Genomic DNA, 23,942 nt, shown 5'->3' on the forward strand with positions numbered 1-23,942 from the left:
TTTATAAAAGCTGATCAGGAGCCGACAAAAACTGCACAGGGAAATAATACAATTGTTTTGCCCCCATACCACGCTATGATGTAACATGGGGTGATGTGCTGCTGATTCTGCCATTAACAAACAACAGAAATAAACATTAACAGTTTGATCACTGGCAGCAGGTTTACACAGGCTGGGAATCAGGAACGTCCTTAGAAACCTTTTTTGACAATTTTCGTCTTGTATAAAAGGATCTTAAGAGAATAGCTGCTGCCAGCATTGTCTAGGGGACAAACAAAACACATGCAGTCAGGGAAAACAGCTGTCAATCAAGGCTTCAACCAAAGGCAAGCTTATAATAAGGCCAGTGACTAGGACGCACATTTTGAGATAGATGTTTGTTCTTCTTAATAGAATGAAATGGATTAGATAAATGCAGAAGTGATCTGTTTTGCGGTCCTGTTCTATTCGCACTGACTGACACACCACTTTATCGCATATAGCAAATAAAGGAAATTCAGCTCACTCATGTTGCCATCGACAGGTGCTGGAGATTTACCTTAATCCGCACACCTCTTTCAAATTGATGGTTGTTATAAAGGGGAACCATTTCAATAGTAGAGACACATTCGATTAAGAACTGGGGAGTATCAAGTTTGAAACGTGTAATGCTCCCATCCTCCTATCTATCGTGTCATTCTAATCGTATCTTTCACTGGTGTAGGTTTTTACTCTAGTCTTTAAAGGGAACCTGTCACCTCGTTTTTCAGCTATGAGCTGCGGCCACTGCCTTTCGAGGCTTATCTACAGCATTCTAGAATGCTGTAGATAAGCCCCCGATCTAAGCTGAAAAATAAGAAAAACAAGTTTTATTATACTCACCCAGGGGCGGTCTGGTCCGATGGGTGTTGCAGGTTCGGGGCCTCCCATCTTCATACAATGTCGTCATCTTACTTGCTCCGTGTTATGGCTCCTACACAGGCGTACTGATCTGCCCTGCTGAGGGCAGAGCAGGGTACTGCAGTGCGCAGGCGTCAGGAGAGGTCAGAGAGGCCCAGCGCCTGCGCACTGCAGTACTCTGCTCTGCCCTCAGCAGGGCAGATCAGTACGCCTGTGTAGGAGCCACAACACGGAGCAAGTAAGATGACAACATTGTATGAAGATGGGAGGCCCCGGACCTGCAACACCCATCGGACCAGACCGCCCCTGGGTGAGTATAATAAAACTGTTTTTTTCAGGTTAGATCGGGGGCTTATTTACAGTATTCTAGAATGCTGTAGATAAGCCCCGAAAGGCAGTGGCGCAGCTCATAGATGAAAACAAGGTGACAGGTTCCCTTTAAACAAGTTTGATTTTATTGGAAGTTTCCAGAGTGTTGGAGCGCACGCGCACACACACACGCGCGAGTGTGAGGGAGTGACTGTGTATGTATATATAAATTATGTGTATTCATAAACATACATATGCATGTTCAAGCACTCTGATAACGACCGATAAAGTCAGACTTATTCATTCAAAAAATATATGACATTAGTGTAATTGAACACATTGTTAAGATAAACCAAGGCAATCTGAAATGTATAAAACTGCAGACAATTGTGTCTGTCTTCATATCACCTACCCTGGAGGAGCAGGTCTATCATATATAATACTGTGAAGGAATAGAGCAGGAGACAAGAGGCTAAATAAAGGACATGCTTTGGTTTTGTTGAGCGAATTGAGCCCTATGGATATGTTTTTTTGCTGGAATATGCCCCAAGCGTAGGCTCCAAAACTGATCGTGACAGAGAGCCTGGAGAACAGCAATGTCTGTTCTGAAGAACTTAATCAGCTGCTCTTTAAATGGGACCTAAAACCTACGTCCAGCAGCATGAAGCAGAGCTCGGCAGTCCTGAAAAGTGAGACAGAGCCCCCAGTGTCTCCATACCCAGAGGACTCATCACACACCGCTCTACTGTAATCCAATCCTATGTAACCTCATACACTCAGTGAGTAACTGCACAGGAATGGCGAATAATAAAGAGGGGCTCAGATGAAATGACAATTCACTCCAGATTTCAAAATGTGCTCAGGAAGGACACGCACTGCCGATATTAACCCATTAGCTGAGGAACAGCTACACATGAGCAAGGAGGCCACTTGTAAATACATGACCTGTAGTAAAGCAGCCCTCACAGAACATAAGTAATACTGTACACAGCATGGGAGCCGTGTACTGCTGCAAGGATTCTCATCTCTAATACCAGATACGAAAACAATCTGAATGTCACAGTTGTGTGTCACCAGTTTAGAGATCAATATGTAATCTACCCTGCTCTATGAAACAATTTAGGACAGGCTTATAGCAAATAACCAATTGATTGGCCCAGTGCATTATTTATTAAAGCCCTCTAATGTAAAAGCAACAATAGCATTTTCTTGCTTGCATTGCTGGCAGGGTAGACACGGTGTGTGTGTTTGCGGGTGCCTGGCGGGGAGGAGGATATGACAGCGCTGACGTGTGGCTGCTGGGGGTCAGAGCCTGCGCTCTAATTGAAGTCATTTATCCTCATGCAATTACACAGAAAATGAGTGACATGACATCCGGCATTCAGAGAATGAATGCACAGAGCATGTGGTGAGGTTGTGATTAGGAATATATTATATGTACACACCAGCATGTACCAAAATAAAGAGTAGCAGCCATGACATGGGAACTTCTTGAGGTTCAACATCTGGGCAAATATTTGAAAATGAAAGGAAACAACATGAAGCAGAGTAAGGAAGCGGGCCCTTCCTCCCACACCCATCTAGCCACAGCCAAAATCCCTTCCCCCTACAATTCCACCTCCGAGCCATGTCAGGCAGCTCCAACACACCTTATTTCACAAATGCAAGAGCGCAAGCCTGGAGTGCACAGGAACACTTCACATGTTGCATATCTGGTGGGGAGGTAAAGTGTGGATTTTGCATAAATATGGCCTCATGTGCATGGCGGTATTACAGCTCCATGTGACCCAACGCTTTACAGGGCCACCAGATTTGTAAGAGGCTGTATGTTATCCTGTAAGTTTTACAGGGCAGATCAACCTTGCAATACAGCACTACATGGAGCTGCGTCAGGCAGCTCATTTTACCATTTATACAGTACAGCAGAAGTCGGAAAACAAACATTATGCAGGGGCCAATTTGTCATCTGATCTGGTGGGTGAACTCCATAGTGGGTGTTGGCCAAAAGGGCAGCCAAAGCTATGCACATGGCCTCTAGAGAGCTACATTCCTGAAGCCTACGGGGAACGGAACGAGCTCAGGATCTGATGAAGTCACCATGTCTGGCTAGGGGCTCATGCACAAGGAGGTACTGATCCAGGCTAAATCCTTATTAGGTTACCCTAGATTTTGCAATGAAATTATAATGTACCTCTGTGTGCTTCACATGTGGTCATTTGTGAGAGCCCATAGATAGGAACAGTAAGGCAGCTTTCGTCAGCATTCTTACATAGTCATTTGTTTGTTAAAAGAGCTGACACACCATCACAAGTCATCAATGCACAGGATAGGTGGTAAGTTGCAGATCTCGCTGGGGGTCTAATGTTAAAAACTCTACTTAGAGTGTTTATTCATATATTTATTTTAGTCACATATAGCACATAATTCCACAGCGCTTCCACAGACATCATCACTGTCCTCATTGGGGCTCACTATCTAGAAACAGGAGGAAGCCCAAGCAAACACAGGGAGAACATTCATATTCCTTACAGATGTCGTCCTTGTTGAGATTTGAACCCAGGATCCCAAAGCTGCAGTGCTAACCATGGAGCCACCATTCTGCCCATTCTCCAGGGAGAGCAGATCAACTTGGGCACTGCGGCTCCAGTCAATGTCTATGGGAGTACAGAGAAATCCAAGCACGGCACTCACCTGTCTTCACCAGTCCAGTAGACTTTGAATAGTGGGGCCAGAGTGCATGCTCAATGGCTGCTCCAATCAAACATGGGACTTGAGATCCCAATATCTCAATCAGAAGAGGTCATGAGAGAATCCCTTCGTATGCAACGTCTATGGCTAATACAAGTGGAGCGAATGCGGCTATTGGTACACATGTACAGTATACTAGTTTCCGGAGATATGCAAGAATAACCAATGACCACAGGAGCAGATGTTTTCATGAAAGAGCTGTCACCAATAACCCAATATATGTTTGTTTTTTTTTCCACAATTAAGAAATATACAGAAAAGTACCCAATTGTGCATGAGTGCTCAGATAATGCCAGCACAGCTGAGAAAAAAAAAAAAAAAAGATTCTAAAGGGAATCTGTCACCCCATTTTAATGCTCTAAGGTGCGGCCACCGCCATCAGGGCCTTATCTACAACATTCTGTAATGCTGTAGATAAGCCCCCAATGAAACCTGAAAGATAACAAAAACACGTTAGATTATACTCACCGGGGGCGGAGTCGGGTGCGGTGGGTGTCGCGGTCCGGCGCCTCCCATCTTCATATGATGATGTCCTCCTCCTTGCTTCTCCCTTGGCTCCTGAGCAGGCGCACTTTATCTGCCCTGTTGAGGGTTAAGTACTGCAGTGCGCAGGCATCGGGAAAGTCAGAGAGGTCCGATGCCTGCGCACTGCAGTACTCTGCTCTGCCCTCAACAGGGCAGATAAAGTACGCGTGCGCAGGAGCCGAGGGGGAAGTAAGGAGGACGTCATCGTATGAACATGGGAGGCGCCAGACTGGACAGCAACACCCATCGGACCGGACCGAATGCCGGGGTGAGTATATTCTAACTCTTTTTTTCTTATCGTTCAGTTTACATCAGGGGCTTATCTACAGCATTACAGAATACTGTAGATAAGCCCCTAATGGCAATGCCCGCAGCTGACAGGGCAAAAAAGTGGTGACAGATTCCCTTTAATTAAGTTCAGGACCTTTGTTTTGATGCAGCCAGGCATAAATGGGCCTAGTATTGTAAAGGACTACAGCGCCTCTGATTCCACAACATTCTCCCAAACAGCTGGCTACATCCCCCTATATTACATGGTATAAGGTAGTGGTGTGATCACCCCATTTTTGCACACAACACACTGCTCAGCAGTTCCCCTACTTACTGCGTACTTCTGGAAAAAAGGGAAATACACAAAGATTGCAAACAAGGCCATAGAAACTTCAACAAGTAAGGAGCAGAAAGTCTAAGCAATGACTGAAAATGGTAACTATAGTGTGCATGCTGAAGCTATATACTGCAATCTGCTAAATACATCAGAAATATATGTTGCTAGAAACTCTGATATTGTTTGTTCGTCTGCTGTGAGCTCTACAGTATAAGAAGGCAGAACGCATGCTCCGGCAAATATTTACCTAGCATTGCTACTGAGCAGATATTATGCATAAATGTAAAGAGAACACATCCTGCCCCATAGAGATAAAGCACGACTTTACTTCACTGTACCTTCTGTTTCACACAATTCTACTTCAAACATAGGGTAATCACAAGCGAGACTTGGTTACTTAGAAAGGACATGCACATAATGCCATCAGAATATAGGTACATGCATAAGATCTGGTGCAAAGAGGAAGTGGTTCCCCACGGCAGCCAGACTGCCACTTTCATTTTAAAAGGATTGCAGAAACAAAGGCTCGTTCATACATATTTCTGTTCTCAATGCCTTTTTTGTGTTGAAAAACCGCAGCGTTTTGCAGTAGCAGTAAAATAAGTGATGTCTAAAATGTCATTCACACAGCACTTTTTTGTCTTGCTTTTTTTTTTTAATAAGAAAATGCCACCAGGTTCTTGCTACCTGCTCTGAGAGCAACATAAAGTAGAGACAGACCCTGATTCCAGCAATGTGTCACTTACTGGGCTGTTTAGTGTAATTTTTATAACAATCACTGTTTTATCAGCAGGAGAGCACCACCAGATGACTAGTAAACCCGCAGCAATAAGCTCGCCATAAGTCTGCCCTCACTTCTTTGTACACTGTTCATGGGCAAAGAAACTGCCAATCAGTGGTGTGGGCGGAGTTATACAGTGCTCAGCATTAAGAGAACTGCTAGATCTGCAGAAAATAAAACACTCATTTTGTCACAATAAGGACAGTCAGATGGCGGTGTAAATTGGACAGCAATGCTCCGACCGGTCAGAGCTTTCACAGTATATGAAGTTGTCTTGCCCGGGTTGGGAGAACTGAAGCCGATCTCTTTACAATTATTCTCTTAGGCTTCTGTACTGCATGAAAAAGCTCATGCACCGGTCTCCGGCTAATTCACATCTGTGTCAGAGAATCCTCAATTTCAGATTCCATAAAGAAAAGCAGCACACAGAGCTACTATGGGAAATGTCAGAGACAATGGCAAAAACCAGATTGACCCCTTTATGGTCAGTGTGGTCAACTGGGCACCATAAGAGTTCACCATGTAACATGTTCAGCACTGTGGTTCTCGCTAAACAGAAAACTGTATGTACTGCCTTTATTAAATTACCAGAATAAAATTAATAAAAACACTGCAAAAAACAATCCGGTCACATTGTAAAAAAATTAGGATTGACAGATGTTAACGGAAAAAGAAGTGGATCATCAAGGAAGGAAAGGGAAAAAGGAAATACCTTGGGCGAGTCTACAAGCAGCAGTCATTTGCCCTAACGCTGCAAACAGAAAAACTGCAACAAAATGGGAAAACTGCAGGTGAGAAAATCCATGTCCTGAAACCCGCATAGATTTTCCGGTTTCGTGTGAATGACGTTTACAAGTCTCCAACATGTATTTGTACTGTAAATTGTCACTTATATTCAGGGCAAAATCCAATGTGGTCGAAAAGAAATGCACCAAACCCTGGATGAGTAATTCCAGACAAACCCTTCTACCCGCTCTCCCTTCATCCTGGTTGCTGAGCTATGAGCAGATGTTTGGAGGAGTCCTTACATGGGAGAACTATTGAAGGGCATGTTGACACACGGAAGATTTCAGAAATCATTCCATTCATCTGAATAGGATTACTTTTGCAGGAAATGCATACATGTCGGCAAACCCCATACGTATGATCAGGATAGGTAAAGGTTCAGTTATATTCTAGGGAATGGGAATGTTTGTGGCAGGCACACTGATCTAGGCAAGCGATACATCAGGTTTAAGGCCCATGTATAAACCACAATTTCTAGCTGAGGTTTTAACGACAAATTCCATAGACGCAGTCCATAAAACAATGTGTGAAACTGTCCTAATTCAGATAACTGGATGAATCGAAGAATTTAGTGCAACAAATCGGCTACATGTGAATACACTCTTACTGCTGAGTAATTGCATATACAATAAGTGAAGAAAACACGTCAAGTACCTTTCCTGGGTTTGCAACAACTTATAGTATGCAAATTGCCTCTTCAGAAAGAAAGAGGACTTTTACTCTACAGCGCCACCTATTGGTAGTAGCGATCCTACAAGTCACAATCAACCCTTTAACGAGTCTTGTATTATGACTTAGGATACAAGTCAAATCAGAATCTCAATTTGCAGACACGGTGTTTCGAGCTGTTGGCTCTCATCAGTGCAAAGTATGAGATCTGATTTGGCTAGGTGAGAGGCTCTGGACTAGGGTCTAAGAAGTAAGGTTTCTCCTTGCGGAGAGTGACATGCCAGCTGTGGCTTGTCAAGGTAAGGAGACTTATTCGCCATGCAATGCTCCTCTGGGAAAATAATATGCAAATTGCCTCTTCAGAAAGAAAGAGGACTTTTACTCTACAGCGCCACCTATTGGTAGTAGCGATCCTACAAGTCACAATCAACCCTTTAACGAGTCTTGTAGTATGACAACAACTTATAGGTGATTGTTCTGCTCTATTGCAGTGATTTTATTATGTAGTCAAGAGATCTGAACCACAGATGACCACACATTTCAAGGTCTGTTCACGTCTGTATTGACCATAATAACAAACTGATGAAGACCTTGATCCATCATAAATCTGGTGGCTGGCGGAGCCCATTGATTTTTAAGGATTTGTTTGGTACCACTATGGTGTTCGACATTTAAGTGGAAAAAAAATTGGCACAGCATGCTGCAGTATTTTCCAGTAAATCCAATTATGGCCTAAACAAAGTTTCATGCCATGTTACAGGTAAAGAAAGACAAAACAGAATGGACTCCACGCAAGAGCACCCCAGGTATTAAAGCACCACCATAAATAGTAGATTAAAGTTTAAAAATGCCAATTTCATTGGGAATAACTAACCTCAAACAGATAAAACAGGGGGTGGGAAGATACGGCATATGGAATTTCAACGTTCCGCACATTTTGATTTCTGGAGAGATAAGCAGATGCCAGGTGTCCGGCAGCAGATTTCTCCAACTGAAAACAGCTCTGAGAACTCAACTTTCTGTGGGACAGTAGTCAAGGAAGATATCAGAGCGCTCATGTCTATGGGTAAATTGGGAGAGAAGACCACCATCTCATGTGTATAGGCAGCTTTAGCTTCCTAGACTAGTGATCAGGCGGGCATAAGAGGACATGGCGAGTCTTCCCTGCATTTTTACTTTCTGAATTGGGCTAGGATTTACTTAAGGCAATACAATCATTTATTTCTTGTGATTACAAGAACATAGGGTGGTACGGTGGCTCAGTGGTTAGCACTGTTTGGGTCCTGGGTAGAGTCTAGCGAATATGTTCGGGTTCTCTCTTAATCGGCAAGCTGTAGCGCTTACCGAATAAGCTGCAGAGGGAACCCGGCTTCCTGGGGCGCGCCGGCTGATCAGCTCCACAGCTGCATGTGTCACAGCTGTGTCAGTCACAGCACATGCATGGATAGCCTGTTTGTTGGGCTTCCTCTGCAGCTTATTCGGTAAGCGCTACAGCTTGCCGAATAAGAGGAAACCCGAACATATTCGCTCAACCCGAGTCCCTTCAAAGACATCATCTGCAAAGAGTTTGTATGTTCTCCCTGGGTTTCCTCCCACACTCCAAAGACATAATGATAGGGAATTAAGATTGTGAGCCCCAATATGGAGAAAGTGATGTCTGTAAAGCGCTGCAGAATTAATGGCACTGTATAAGGCATAATAAATAAGCAGAATTAATGAATCAAGTAGAATGTGCAGCATAAGCCAGCTGTACTGACATTAGACATGGCGGGACGGCACAGTACACTACTACCAGACATGGTTAAAAGCAGCGCCGTATCCTGCCAAGATTAAAAGCCTACATTATGCTTTACTTAAAACAAACACTGAGAGGAAGGCCAAGAAATATACAAGCCATCCCTGAAATAACACGGAGCCCTTTCTCCTGTTACAGCTGACACTCTCTGTGGCCCAGGACACCGGTTAAAACCCTGAACCTTTACTACTGTCCAGTGCACATCATTGTAATTGGATACATGGGAAATGACACGCGGAACATCAAAATTAAATATATAGTCAATTAGGGCAAATGTATTAGTGGAGAGGTCCCTTGATCAGAACTACACACATATCCCTCCTTAAAGTGGTTGTTCCACAAGAATTAAACCCTTTTATTAAAATAGCTTCCCCAATGAGACTGCCAAAGATGCTGACTGCCAAGACTCCTGCAGAGAAATGCAGCATTAAACGCTGTCCATTTAAATCAATGGCAAGTATATATTACGTGGTCCATCTCTTCAGGGTCACAAGCTTCACACCCCAAAAAATCCATTTTGCGTAATAAGCTGAGAATTCTATAAATTAGCGTTACAGCAATAACTTAGAACAGCTGCCAGTGTCATTGGGTATTTGGGTCTTGGCGTTACACCCGGTCAGAAGTAAACAGGCGACTAACAAGGGTTAGAGAACCCTAGAAATACACATTTAAAAAAAACTCCAATGAAAATTGATGAAGCACTATACATTGTGCTCCTGAATGAGGCAAAGTTTCATGTTAGCAAGCATCCAAGTAGCGGACTTGTGATGCCAACAAATCTGTCACATACAGGATGTGCCGAGACCTTTCACGCAGCAACATACACCAAGAATGTGACTTAGTCATCAGCAACTTCCAAACTCAATAGCCGGCCAGTTATACACTATACATAATCCTCCATTGTGCACAGAGAACGGCTCGCCTGGCATCAAATGCCCAACATAAGAGTCAATAACTGGTCTAAAAGTCTTATGCAAGGGTACAGAGCCAGTGCCAAGCAACACCTGGTGGCAGAGCCAGTGCCAAGCAACACCTGGTGGCAGAGCCAGTGCCAAGCAACACCTGGTGGCAGAGCCAGTGCCAAGCAACACCTGGTGGCAGAGCCAGTGCCAAGCAACTTGTAAGGGTATGTGAACACGCTACGGAATGCTCTGCGGATTTGGCCGCGCGGATTTTGTAAAGTCCGCAGGTAAATCTGCAGGTGAAAAGGCCTGCGGTTAGCTGCGGATTAGCCTGCGGTTTTGCCCTGCGGTTTTTCATCTCCACAATGGAGGAGATGGCAAACCGCAGCGGAATCCGCAGAAAGAATTGACATGTCAATTCTTTCTGCGGTTTTTTAACCGCAGCAAAAACCGTACGGAAAATTCTGCAGCATCTGCACAGCGGTTTTTTATTCCCATAGGGAATAATGGTACTGTACACCGCAGCAGAAACTGCTGCGGATCCGCAGCGTGTGCACACAGCCTTACAGTCAGCGGTGGCTGCGGTCAGCTTCCATGGAATGTAGATTGTAAGCTCTTGCGAGCAGGGGCGTCACTGTCTTTGCTTCGATTATTGTATTCGTTATCTTTGTTGCTTATGACTGTTATATATGAACTGCTGAATTGTAAAGCACTGCGTAATATGTTGGCGCTATATAAAGATTATTATTAGTATTGGTGTGCAATGCTGCAGGATCTCTCTGGCATGATGACCAGGCTGGTGGGACATTGGTGGGGTTTGGGCCACTTTCGTTTGCGCTCCATAGAAGTCAGAAGTAATGTCACCCACTGACATCTATACTGAGGGATCACACCAATAAAGTTCCAATGAACTACAAGATAGTGCCCCCCCCCCCCGTGTATAGAGGGGGGCCACACATGCTCCATGCCACCAGGGCTAGCATGCCCACTCAGCTGGGAGCCCAGGAGAGCTCTGAGACACACGGCATGGAGCCCAGTGACAGAAGCCCGACCACTCGACACACGGCAGTGCCCGCAATACACATGTGCCCGCGTCCCTCCGCCATCACTCACCCAGGTCGTCCATGTTGCCGCTCAGCCGGAGCAGTCTCCGGGAGTCGGACACAACTTTCTGACTTCAACGCAAGAACGCGCCTCCGCCCCCTGCGTGCGCGTCTCCGAGACCTGACGAGCCACACCCCACGGAGCTGTGCGCGCCCCCTCGCCTATGGGCGGGCTGTGCTCTGCGCGCTCCTGTGTGTGCAGTATCCCGGCCTTACTGTGACTAGGGAGTCACCTTAGAGTAGGACTACAAGTCTAAGCAACCTATGCCTGGAGCAATAAGCTCGCAGGTCCAGCCCTCATGACTGTAGATTTTTAATCCCTTCTGTCTAGGACGCGTTTTCATTTTTTCATCCCCTTGTCATAAGAGACATCACTTTTATTCATTGATTTTTGTGGCACGACTCCATTTACCATACTGCAAAGCGGGAAAAAAAATCCACGCAGGGTGAAATTGTGGAAAATCATGATTCAGCCATTTTATTATATATATTTATAGATCATTTTTACTACGGCCTTCATAGACCATGACAATGACCTGCTGACGTGATTACATGAATACCAACATTGACTGGCACGAAAAAAAAGATTTGTTAATAAAAAATGCGGTCTGTGCCGCCCTTTTCTGTGACACGTAGCGTTCTTATTTTTTTGTCAGTATTAGGATTTTCCGTGTGGTGAACTGATAATTGGGGGAACACGGCAATTACATCGCTCTCATTTTCTTTTCTTTACCCCTTCACCCCCAGCCTGAATGGATCCTGAGATTGTTTTTTCGTGACATATTGTATTTCATGATAGTGGTAAAATCTCTTATATATGATTTGCGTTTATTTGTGAAAATATGAAAAATTTGATATAAAAATTTAGCAATTTTCAAACATTGAATGTTGATGCCCTTAAAGCCAACTTGTCTCCAGGTTTGACCGATATGAGGTAAGGCCACCACGTATAAGGCCAGATATACAGAATTACAAACTACCGTATATAAGACCCCAACCTGACCAGCAAGACAAGAAAAAGACCTTTTTATTATACTGATCTGCAGGGCAGTCTGGTCCCAGGGGTGTTGCTGGTCTTGGTCCGGCGCCTCCTTTCTTCTTTTGATTCTGTTCTCCTTGTTTTGTGTCGATGACAAGTCCCTACCTCATCCACACAGTCTCCCCGACATTGCGCACCTGCTCAGGTGTACTTCTCTACCCTGATGAGGGCAGAGGATAGTACTGCAGTGCGCAGGCGCTGGGAAGGGTCAAAGATCACCGGCGCATGTGCAGTGCAGTACTTTACTCTGCCCTAGTGAGGGCAAAGAAGTATGTCTGCACAGGAGCGCGAAGCCGGGGAACACTGTGTGGATGACGTAGGAGGACGGCATCACAAAAAGAAGGGAGGTGCTGGACCAAAACCAGACCCCCCCCCCTCCTCGGACCAGACTGCTCCACAGGTGAGTATAATAAAAGGTCTTTTTCTTGTCATGCAGGTCGGGTTGGGTGCTTATACAGCATTCTAAGATCAGGCCTGAAAGGTGGTGGCCTTATTTCTAATTGGCCAAACCTGGTGACAGGTTCCCTTTAAACCAGATTGTTATACCACACCAAATAGTTAATAAATAAATTCTATGTTTACTTTACATCTGCATTATTTTTAAAACTTTTTTTTTGTTAGAAGGGTTAAAAGTTGTTCAGCAATTTCTTATCTCTCCAACAAAATGTACCAAACCAATTTTTGGACTCCAAAATGTGTTGTGCAATCTCCTGAGCACAACTATACCTCATGTTTGGTGAAAAACTACTGTTTGGGTGCACAGCATGGCTCAGAAGGGAAGGAGTACCATTTGACGTTTTGAGTGCAAAATTCGCTGGAATTGTTAGCGGATGCAATGTTACGTTTGCAGAGCCCCTGATGTGCCTAAACAGTGGAAACTCCCCCACAAGTGATGTCATTTTGAAAACTACACAAAACTACACACCTCAAGGAATTTATCTAGACGTGTGTCGAGCACCTTGAACCCACAGATGCTTCAAAGAAAATTATATTGTTGGGTCGTGAAAATGATAAAATACATTTTTACCCGCAAAAAAATATTGCTTTAGCCCCAAATTTTTCATTTTCACAAGGGTAACAGGAGAAAATGGACCCTACAATTGTTGTGCGATTTCTCCTCAGTACGCCAATATCTCATATGTGGAGGAAACTACTGCCATGTCATATTTGAAGAGCTCCTGACATGCCAAAACAGCAGAAACCCACACTAGTGACCACATCATTTTGGTAATTACACCTCTGGAAGAATTCATTTAGGGGCGTACTGATCATTTTTAACCCTCAGGCGATTCACAAAATTGTATAACATTGGGCAGAGTCAATAGAAAATTACAATTTTTTCCACCAAAATTTTGCTTTAGCCCTATGTTTTCAATTTTCAAAAGGGATAATAGAAGAAAATGAACTTTGCAATTTGTTACAAATTTTCTTCTGAGTACATCAATGCCCTATAAGTGGCTGTTAAGAACTTTAGAAGCACATTGCAAAGCTCAGAAGTGAAGGCGCACCATATTGAAGTTCAGATTTTGCTGGAACGGTTTGAGGGTGCCATGTCACAGTGGCGGAGCACCATAGGTGCCAGAACAGCAGAAACCCCCCATAAGTGATGTCATTTTACAAACTACCCCTCTCAATGAATTCATCTAGGGGTGCAGTGATCATATTAACACTACAGGTGTGTCACAGAGTTTTATACTATTGGGCGATGAAGAAAGAATAATTACATTTTTACCACTAAAATGTTGCTTTAGCGCCAAGGTTTTCATTTTTTAAGGGCTAATAGGAAAAACTGGACCTCACAGTTTGTTGTGCAATTTCTCCTGAGTGTGCCAACACCCTACCTGTAATTGGTAGCTACTTTTCAGTCATAGTGGAAAGCTCAGAAGGGAAGGAGCGCCATAATGTAGTGCAGATTGTACTATGGTTTGCGGGTGCCATGACTCACTGAAAGAGCCCCTGAGGTGCCAGAACAGCAGAAATTAACCCCCCCATTTTGCAAACTACACCTCTCAATGAATTAATCTAAGGATACAGTGATCATATTGATACCACAGGTGGGTCACAGAATATTATACCATTGGGAATCAATAAAGTGCATCATATCGTAAATGAAGAAATAATTGTTACCAAAATAATTTTGTTTTAGCCCCAGATTTTACATTGTCGCACTGTGACATGGGTAAAAATGGTTCTAAAATTTGTCACACAATTTCTGCTAAATGTGGCAATACCCCATATATGACTGTACAGTAAGAGAGACTCAGGAGGAACGCAGCGCTATTTGACTCTTGCAGAACAAATTATAGTAGAATAGTTTGTAGACTCCATATACAGAGCCCCTAAGTGCCAGAAGAGTAGAATCCCCCCTGAAGTGACACCATTTTGGAAATTACACCCCTCTGGGAATTTATCTACAGATGTAGCAACAATTTTGACTCCATGGGTGTTTTGCAGAAACAAGCAACAGTGGATGTTCCTGACTGACAATTGCAAATCTGCTATTGTAGTGCCCATACATTGTAGTGCCCGTATGTTGCAATGCCCGTACGTTATGCTCAGCTCATGTAACTGGTGACATAGACCTCGTAAATTAGGCGGGTTCTCATCACTACAGAATTGACAAATATGGGGATGCTAAATGTGTTTTAGGCACACTGTGGGGCTCAGAAGGGAGGGGGCATTTAGATTTGGGAGTGCAGAATTTGCTGGATTTCTTTTGGGGGTGAGGAGCTATAGCACTTTTCCAGAGCCTTTGTGCTCTGGAAAAGCACTCGAAAAGCACCTCAGTGATCAAAAAGCTATCCTTTATAGGATAGGGGACAACTTTCAAATTTGAGGACACCTCCTTAACTGCTGACACATGCCCACCACCTTCCTCCACACATACATGCGAAAAGCTCTCTTTAGGAAGACATCCATGTTAATATCTTTATGATGTCCAAATTCATTTCTGATTATGTCATTTCAGTATACCTCGAAGTAGGCAAAAATATATTCATCAGGTTTCAGAAGAGTTCCAATAACAGTAATTAGGAGATTGCTCAAACCGGATAATGTCTGCAAATACACACATGTGGTGAGCAGATGTGCAGAGCTCTCACTGGACTATGTGTCTCACTTCTTTTTATATTGTGCAGCATCTGTATGTAATATATGAGAAATGAGGTAGATGCAGGGGGAAAAAAAATTACACAAACCTGCAAAAATTCACGAAGGGAAAGTATATACAAAAGATTCTACTTGTCTTATTTTGAATACAATCCTTCATTAAAAACTGTTTCTGTACGCTCTCCAGTCTCAGGCCTCATTCACATATCTGGGTTTTTTGTCATACAAGAAAAAAATAGATAATTTTTCATCAGTGTGCTGAATACAATTGTCACCTACCTTTGGTCCGTGTGTCTGTTGTTACTATCAGTATTACATTTGTTTTTCTCAAATGCCAAAAAAAAAAATTCCGTGCATCTCCTGGTCATAAAACAGAAAAAATAATAGCCAGCACTTGAAGGATACAAGAGTGACCTCTGTATGCTCGCAGACTATAACCGGTATATTTTTTATCCATGAAAAGTACTGATGGAATATGCACAGAAAAACAGTGGGCTGAACGAGGCTTATTTGGAGCATGAAATAACAAGATACCCTCCCAAATTGAAGATGGTAAAACGGCACCAGTACATGGGATACTTACAATGTGCCTTGGTAAGTGTTGTTATGTGTAAGACTATGTGCATATGGACTTTTAAAGAAGTTTTTTTGAGCAGGTCAGCTTTGACCAATGTCGAAAATCGCTTAAAAAATGCTTGAAAGACTCATGTTCATTTCTATTGTAAAACCACTTTGCTGTTCACATGTTCAGTGTTTTTAGAGCTTTTTCCACTTGATGCTACATTCCCACAATACATTTTTGGCAAGTTTGTAACACTACTTATTTTTGGAAAAAATGCAAGTAACCTATCTTAATGGGTGCAGAAAATCTTCAAAAGCAAAAACTCACCAAAAGGGTTCACTAACAGCAGGGCCGGACTGGCCCTCTGGTAATTCTGGCAAATTCCAGAAGGGCCTGTCTGGTCGTGGGCTGCCTTTGTTAGCAGAATCAGTGTTCGCAAGACACCCATACTGTTAAGAGTTGTGACAGAACACAAAGTTGCTGACTCCATCACTTACCCCAGCAGGCCACAGGTATCATTTCAAATATTGGTCTTGTAGTAAATCTTCCTTTCCTCCATCCAGGGTAATATTAGTAATATATCCCCATCTGGAGCTTGGGAACAGGGACAACATGGGCCTGAATGATTTCAAATGCCAGGGCTGAATTTCAGCCCCAGTCCGTTACCTGACTCACAGCCAGGTTCTTCTCGCAAAATTAGAAAATCTTCAAAAAGTTAATTTATTTCAGTTCTTCAGTACAAAAAGTGAAACTCACATATTATATAGAGTCATTAGAAACAGAGTGATCTGTCTCAAGTGTTTATTTTTGTTGATGTTGATGATTATGGCTTACAGCCAATGAAAACCCAAAAGTCATTATCTCACTAAATTAGAATACTTTATAACACCAGCTTGAAAAATGATTTTAAAATCCGAAATGTTGGCCTAATGAAATGTATGTTCAGTAAATGCACAATACTTGGTCAGGGCTCCTTTTGCATGAATTACTGCATCAATGCAGCGTGGCATGGAGGCGATCAGCCTTTGGCACTGCTGATGTGTTTTGGAAGCCCAGGTTGCTTTGATAGCAGCCTTCAGCTTTTCTGCATTGTGGGGTCTGGTGTCTCTCATCTTCCTCTGGACAATACCCCATAGATTCTCTATGGAGTTAAGGTCAAGTGCGTTTGCTGGCCAATCAAGCACAGTGATACTGTTGTTTTAATCCAGGTATTGGTACTTTTGGCAGTGCGGACAGGTGCCAAGTCCTGCTGGAGAGTGAAATTTCCATCTCCAAAAAGCTTGTCAGTAGAGGGAAGCATGAAGCGCTCTAAAATTTCCTGGTAGACGGCTGTGCTGGTCTTGATAAAACACAGTGGACCTACACGAGCAGATGACATGGATCCCCAAACCATCACTGATTGTGGAAACTTCACACTAGACCTCAAGCAGCTTGGATTGTGCGCTATCTCTCCACTCCTCCTCCAGACTCTGGGACCTTGATTTCCAAACAAAATGCAAAATTTACTTTCATCTGAATACAACACATTGGACCACTGAGCAACAGTCCAGTTCTTTTTCTCCTTGGTCCAGGTAAGACACTTCTGGCGTTGTCTATTAGTCATGAGTGGCTAGACACAAGGAATGCAACACTTGTAGCCCATGTCCTGGATACGTCTGTGTGTGTGGTGACTCTTAAAGCCAACAGCATTCGACTCCTTGTGAATCTCCCCCAAATTTTTGAATGGCCTTTTCTTAACAATCTTGAACTAGTGTTATCCGATGTTTCATCAGATACTACTTGCTCCAATGTTATACTATGTAGCTATGGAGCAGTGCCGACTAGCACTTATTTTCTCATGCCGAGTTGGCATTAGAAAAAAAATCACTGCACGCTGTGATTGGCAGCGTATATCGGACCGCGCGCACTCATACAGGTCTATGGGTGCTTGCAAAATTTCATACTGCACTGAAATATCATTCCAGTTCAGTCCAATATACGCCAAATGACACAATGGAAAAAACACCATATTTTTTGGACTGTAAGACGCACCGGACCATAAGACGCACCCCAAATAGCAGAAAAAAGATTTTTATAAGATGGGGTCCATCTTATTGTCCAAATTTAAGGTATTTAACCTGAGGGCTGGTGGTGATAGAGCGGGGTCACAGGAGGCATGGTCCCTCCCTCAGGAAGCCGGCGGCAGAAGTGGGGTAATGCTGCAGTCTCAGGACGTAACGCTGTGGGTCTGGTGTTGACGGTGAGGCAGAGCATGGAGCAGTGTCCCAGTGTCCACGGCGAGCAGAGCCGAGTGCATCACCGGTTACTGGGCGGCCATCCTCCTGAGACCACACGTGCGCAGATTGAGATCTCGGCAGCCCTCGGCTTCAGGAAAATGGCCACTGAGATCTCAATCTGCGCACGCGTGGCCTCTGGCGGCAATTTTCCTGAAGCCAAGGGCCGCAGAGATCTCAGTCTGCACACACTCTGCCTCCGGCGGCCCACGGCTTTAGGAAGATGGCCGCAGGGAAACCGGGCAGCAGCATTGCCACATTTCTGCTGCCGGCATCCTTAGGAAGGGACCCTGCTCAGGTGCACTCCGCACTGCCAACACCGAGCCTCAGCATCGCCACACCTCTTCCGCTGCCGGTTATGCTGTTACACCACTGCTGCAACCTCCCAGTAAGCCTGCATTCGGACTATAAGACGCACCCCCTATTTTCGTCACAATTTTTTTGGGAAAAAGTGCGTCTTATAGTCCGAAAAATACGGTAAGTTCTTCATCTTTTCTGCACCTGTGATCCAATTCTTGCATGCAAGAGAATTGGATCACATTAAAATGCCACTCAGCTTACACTTACAGCAGAGTTTGAGCATGAGTATGAAAAAGACAAATTAGCGGGCACCGCTCATAATAGTCACAAAATAATAGTAAGGGCTGCAACTGTTGTGCATGAAAACATATAATGAACAAAAAGGAAAAGACAGTGCAAATAAAAGTGAACATAACACATATAACAAGTGAAAAAAGGCTTTACTGAGAACACAAAGTGTAAAAAACATAAAAACATTTAAAAACATCCCTAAAAACATATAAACATGCACAAACTCCCAATAGAGTGTATATAAATAGGCTAACAAAAATAATAAATCCTCAATTCAATAAGTACAACTTCCATGCAAATAATCCAGAAGTGGCAACCTGGGCTTCCATAACGCCTCAGCAGTGCCAAAGACTGATCGCCTTCATGCCACGCCGCATTGATGCAAAAGGAGCCCTGACCAAGTATTGAGTGCAGAAGCGTAGCTAGGGTTTTGGTTCAGGGGGGCGAAACTTCTGAGTGGGCCCCCAACCAGGTAACTTTGATTACAACTCAGTGACGCACCCTAATAGTAGAGGAGAACCTCAGCAGATGACTGCAATGTTACTGAAAATAATCTATACATAATGACTAATATTGATATTAACGCCATATGGTCAATGGTAGGTACCAGTCCTACAGAACATATAAGTGATTACAGCAGAGTTACAGATAGTGACTTACCGCCGACGTTCTTTCTGATGGAATCGTTCACTTTTCACGTCTTCTCCATCTGGCCCAGACCAACAATGATAATTCTCCAGCCAGGACTCGGCTACAGAGAATACAAGAAAGACATGTTTCACTTCTCATATTCCAGCTCCATCACCATGTATCCCCAGCCTGCACAAACCCCTCATCCTACTGATACCCCAATGCTGAGCCACTGCTCCAGTAGGTGTCCTTATTACTGCACCTGCTGTGTGGTACTATGTGCCCTCTAAATTTTAAAGCAACTCTCTACAATATAGTGATTGCTGGGTGCAAGTGCCCTAGAAAACAGTGCCCACATTTTGCCCCCTAGAAAGTAATAATGCCCTGTGTGTGCCCCTTTGACAGTCACAGTTACCCGAGTTCCCCTGTAACAACAAGTGCTCACTTTACATTTAATAATGTCCAGAGTCCCCCCTGTACAGCTCCCTTATACAAAGTATGATGCTCTCTTATACACAGTGTAATGCCCCCTCACTGCATATATACTGACCCCTTAATATCCCCCAAACTTTTTGATGGCTCCAACACTGTATGATGGCCACTCACTGTAATCTCCACACTGTATGATGGCCCTCGGGATAGCCTCAATATAGCATAATACACCAGATAGTCCTCAATATAGTATAATGCAGCCCCCCCATAGGCAGACTCCATAGGCAGACTCTATAGTATAATGCAGCCCCCCATAAGCAGATTGTACTGTAAGGCAGTAACATCCCATAGGCAGACTGTAATATAAGGCAGCACCCCAATAGGCAGACTGTAATGTAAGGCAGCACCCCCATAGGCAGACTGTAAGGTAAGGCAGCACCCCCATAGGCAGACTGTAAGGTAAGGCAGCACCCCCCATAGGTAGACAGTAAGGTAAGGCAGCACCTCCCCATAGGCAGACTGTAAGGTAAGGCAGCACCCCCCATAGGCAGACTGATAGGTAAGGCAGCACCCCCCCATATAGGCAGACTGATAGGTAAGGCAGCACCTCCCATATAGGCAGACTGTAAGGTGAGGCAGCACCTCCCATATAGGCAGACTGTAAGGTAAGGCAGCACCCCCCATATAGGTAGACTGATAGGTAAGGCAGCACCCCCCCATAGGCAGACTTATAGGTCAGGCAGCACCCTCCATAGGCAGACTTATAGGTAAGGCAGCACCCCCCCATAGGCAGACTTATAGGTAAGGCAGCACCCCCCTGCATAGGCAGACTGATAGTAAGGCAGCACCCCCCCATAGGAATGAATGATATAAAGGCAGCACCCCCCCACCCCATAGGCAGACTGATAGTAAGGCAGCACCCCCCCACCCCATAGGCAGACTGATAGTAAGGCAGCACCCCACCACCCCATAGGCAGACTGATAGTAAGGCAGCACCCCCCACCACATAGGCAGACTGATAGCAACGCAGCACCCCCCACCCCATAGGCAGACTGATAGTAAGGCAGCACCCCCCCACTCCATAGGCAGACTGAAAGTAAGGTAGCACCCCCTCACCCATAGGCAGAATGATAGTAAGGCAGCACCCCCCCACCCCATAGGCAGACTGATAGTAAGGCAGCACCCCCTCCACCACATAGGCAGACTGAAAGTAAGGCAGCACCCCCCACCCCATAGGTAGACTGATAGTAAGGCAGCACCCCTTCACTCGATAGGCAGACTGATAGTAAGGCAGCGCCCCCCCACCCCATAGGCAGACTGAAAGTAAGGCAGCGCCCCCCCACCCCATAGGCAGACTGAAAGTAAGGCAGCACCCCCCACCCCATAGACAGACTGAAAGTAAGGCAGCACCCCCCCACTTCATAGGCAGACTGATAGTAAGGCAGCACGCCTCCTCCCACCCCATAGGCAGACTGATAATTAAGGCAGTACCCCCCACCCCATAGGCAGACTGATAGTAAGGCAGCACCCCCATAGGCAGACTGTAAGGTAAGGCAGCACCCCCATAGGCAGACTGTAAGGTAAGGCAGCACCCCCCATAGGTAGACAGTAAGGTAAGGCAGCACCTCCCCATAGGCAGACTGTAAGGTAAGGCAGCACCCCCCATAGGCAGACTGATAGGTAAAGCAGCACCCCCCCATATAGGCAGACTGATAGGTAAGGCAGCACCTCCCATATAGGCAGACTGTAAGGTAAGGCAGCACCTCCCATATAGGCAGACTGTAAGGTAAGGCAGCACCCCCCATATAGGTAGACTGATAGGTAAGGCAGCACCCCCCCATAGGCAGACTTATAGGTCAGGCAGCACCCTCCATAGGCAGACTTATAGGTAAGGCAGCACCCCCCCATAGGCAGACTTATAGGTAAGGCAGCACCCCCCACCCCATAGGCAGACTGATAGTAAGGCAGCACCCCACCACCCCATAGGCAGACTGATAGTAAGGCAGCACCCCCCCACCACATAGGCAGACTGATAGTAAGGCAGCACCCCACCACCCCATAGGCAGACTGATAGTAAGGCAGCACCCCCCACCACATAGGCAGACTGATAGCAACGCAGCACCCCCCACCCCATAGGCAGACTGATAGTAAGGCAGCACCCCTTCACTCGATAGGCAGACTGATAGTAAGGCAGCGCCCCCCCACCCCATAGGCAGACTGAAAGTAAGGCAGCACCCCCCCACCCCATAGACAGACTGAAAGTAAGGCAGCACCCCCCCACTTCATAGGCAGACTGATAGTAAGGCAGCACGCCTCCTCCCACCCCATAGGCAGACTGATAATTAAGGCAGTACCCCCCACCCCATAGGCAGACTGATAGTAAGGCAGCACCCCCATAGGCAGACTGTAAGGTAAGGCAGCACCCCCATAGGCAGACTGTAAGGTAAGGCAGCACCCCCCATAGGTAGACAGTAAGGTAAGGCAGCACCTCCCCATAGGCAGACTGTAAGGTAAGGCAGCACCCCCCATAGGCAGACTGATAGGTAAAGCAGCACCCCCCCATATAGGCAGACTGATAGGTAAGGCAGCACCTCCCATATAGGCAGACTGTAAGGTAAGGCAGCACCTCCCATATAGGCAGACTGTAAGGTAAGGCAGCACCCCCCATATAGGTAGACTGATAGGTAAGGCAGCACCCCCCCATAGGCAGACTTATAGGTCAGGCAGCACCCTCCATAGGCAGACTTATAGGTAAGGCAGCACCCCCCCATAGGCAGACTTATAGGTAAGGCAGCACCCCCCACCCCATAGGCAGACTGATAGTAAGGCAGCACCCCACCACCCCATAGGCAGACTGATAGTAAGGCAGCACCCCCCCACCACATAGGCAGACTGATAGTAAGGCAGCACCCCACCACCCCATAGGCAGACTGATAGTAAGGCAGCACCCCCCACCACATAGGCAGACTGATAGCAACGCAGCACCCCCCACCCCATAGGCAGACTGATAGTAAGGCAGCACCCCTTCACTCGATAGGCAGACTGATAGTAAGGCAGCGCCCCCCCACCCCATAGGCAGACTGAAAGTAAGGCAGCACCCCCCCACCCCATAGACAGACTGAAAGTAAGGCAGCACCCCCCCACTTCATAGGCAGACTGATAGTAAGGCAGCACGCCTCCTCCCACCCCATAGGCAGACTGATAATTAAGGCAGTACCCCCCACCCCATAGGCAGACTGATAGTAAGGCAGCACCCCCATAGGCAGACTGTAAGGTAAGGCAGCACCCCCATAGGCAGACTGTAAGGTAAGGCAGCACCCCCCATAGGTAGACAGTAAGGTAAGGCAGCACCTCCCCATAGGCAGACTGTAAGGTAAGGCAGCACCCCCCATAGGCAGACTGATAGGTAAGGCAGCACCTCCCATATAGGCAGACTGTAAGGTAAGGCAGCACCTCCCATATAGGCAGACTGTAAGGTAAGGCAGCACCCCCCATATAGGTAGACTGATAGGTAAGGCAGCACCCCCCATAGGCAGACTTATAGGTCAGGCAGCACCCTTCATAGGCAGACTTATAGGTAAGGCAGCACCCCCCCATAGGCAGACTTATAGGTAAGGCAGCACCCCCCTGCATAGGCAGACTGATAGTAAGGCAGCACCCCCCCATAGGCAGACTGATATAAAGGCAGCACCCCCCCACCCCATAGGCAGACTGATAGTAAGGCAGCACCCCCTCACCCATAGGCAGAATGATAGTAAGGCAGCACCCCCCCACCCCATAGGCAGACTGATAGTAAGGCAGCACCCCCTCCACCACATAGGCAGACTGAAAGTAAGGCAGCACCCCCCACCCCATAGGTAGACTGATAGTAAGGCAGCACCCCTTCACTCGATAGGCAGACTGATAGTAAGGCAGCGCCCCCCCACCCCATAGGCAGACTGAAAGTAAGGCAGCGCCCCCCCACCCCATAGGCAGACTGAAAGTAAGGCAGCACCCCCCACCCCATAGACAGACTGAAAGTAAGGCAGCACCCCCCCACTTCATAGGCAGACTGATAGTAAGGCAGCACGCCTCCTCCCACCCCATAGGCAGACTGATAATTAAGGCAGTACCCCCCACCCCATAGGCAGACTGATAGTAAGGCAGCACGCCTCCTCCCACCCCATAGGCAGACTGATAATTAAGGCAGTACCCCCCACCCCA

General features: G+C 45.8%; 1 protein-coding gene across 1 annotated transcript in view; it reads right to left on the minus strand.

Annotated features, from left to right (window-relative positions):
• Window positions 1–11,351, minus strand: part of PXN (paxillin) — a 41,468-nt gene extending 30,117 nt beyond the window's left edge. Inside the window, exon 1 of the mRNA XM_073582734.1 lies at window positions 11,115–11,351. Coding sequence (XP_073438835.1) covers window positions 11,115–11,127 — 13 coding nt within the window. The 5' untranslated portion in view covers window positions 11,128–11,351. The remainder of the gene's footprint in view (window positions 1–11,114) is intronic.
• Window positions 11,352–23,942: the final 12,591 nt, after the last annotated feature.

This window comes from Dendrobates tinctorius, unplaced genomic scaffold, assembly GCF_039654945.1.
Source record: "Dendrobates tinctorius isolate UK_male_01 unplaced genomic scaffold, ASM3965494v1 ptg000073l, whole genome shotgun sequence".
NCBI lineage: Eukaryota > Metazoa > Chordata > Amphibia > Anura > Dendrobatidae > Dendrobates > Dendrobates tinctorius.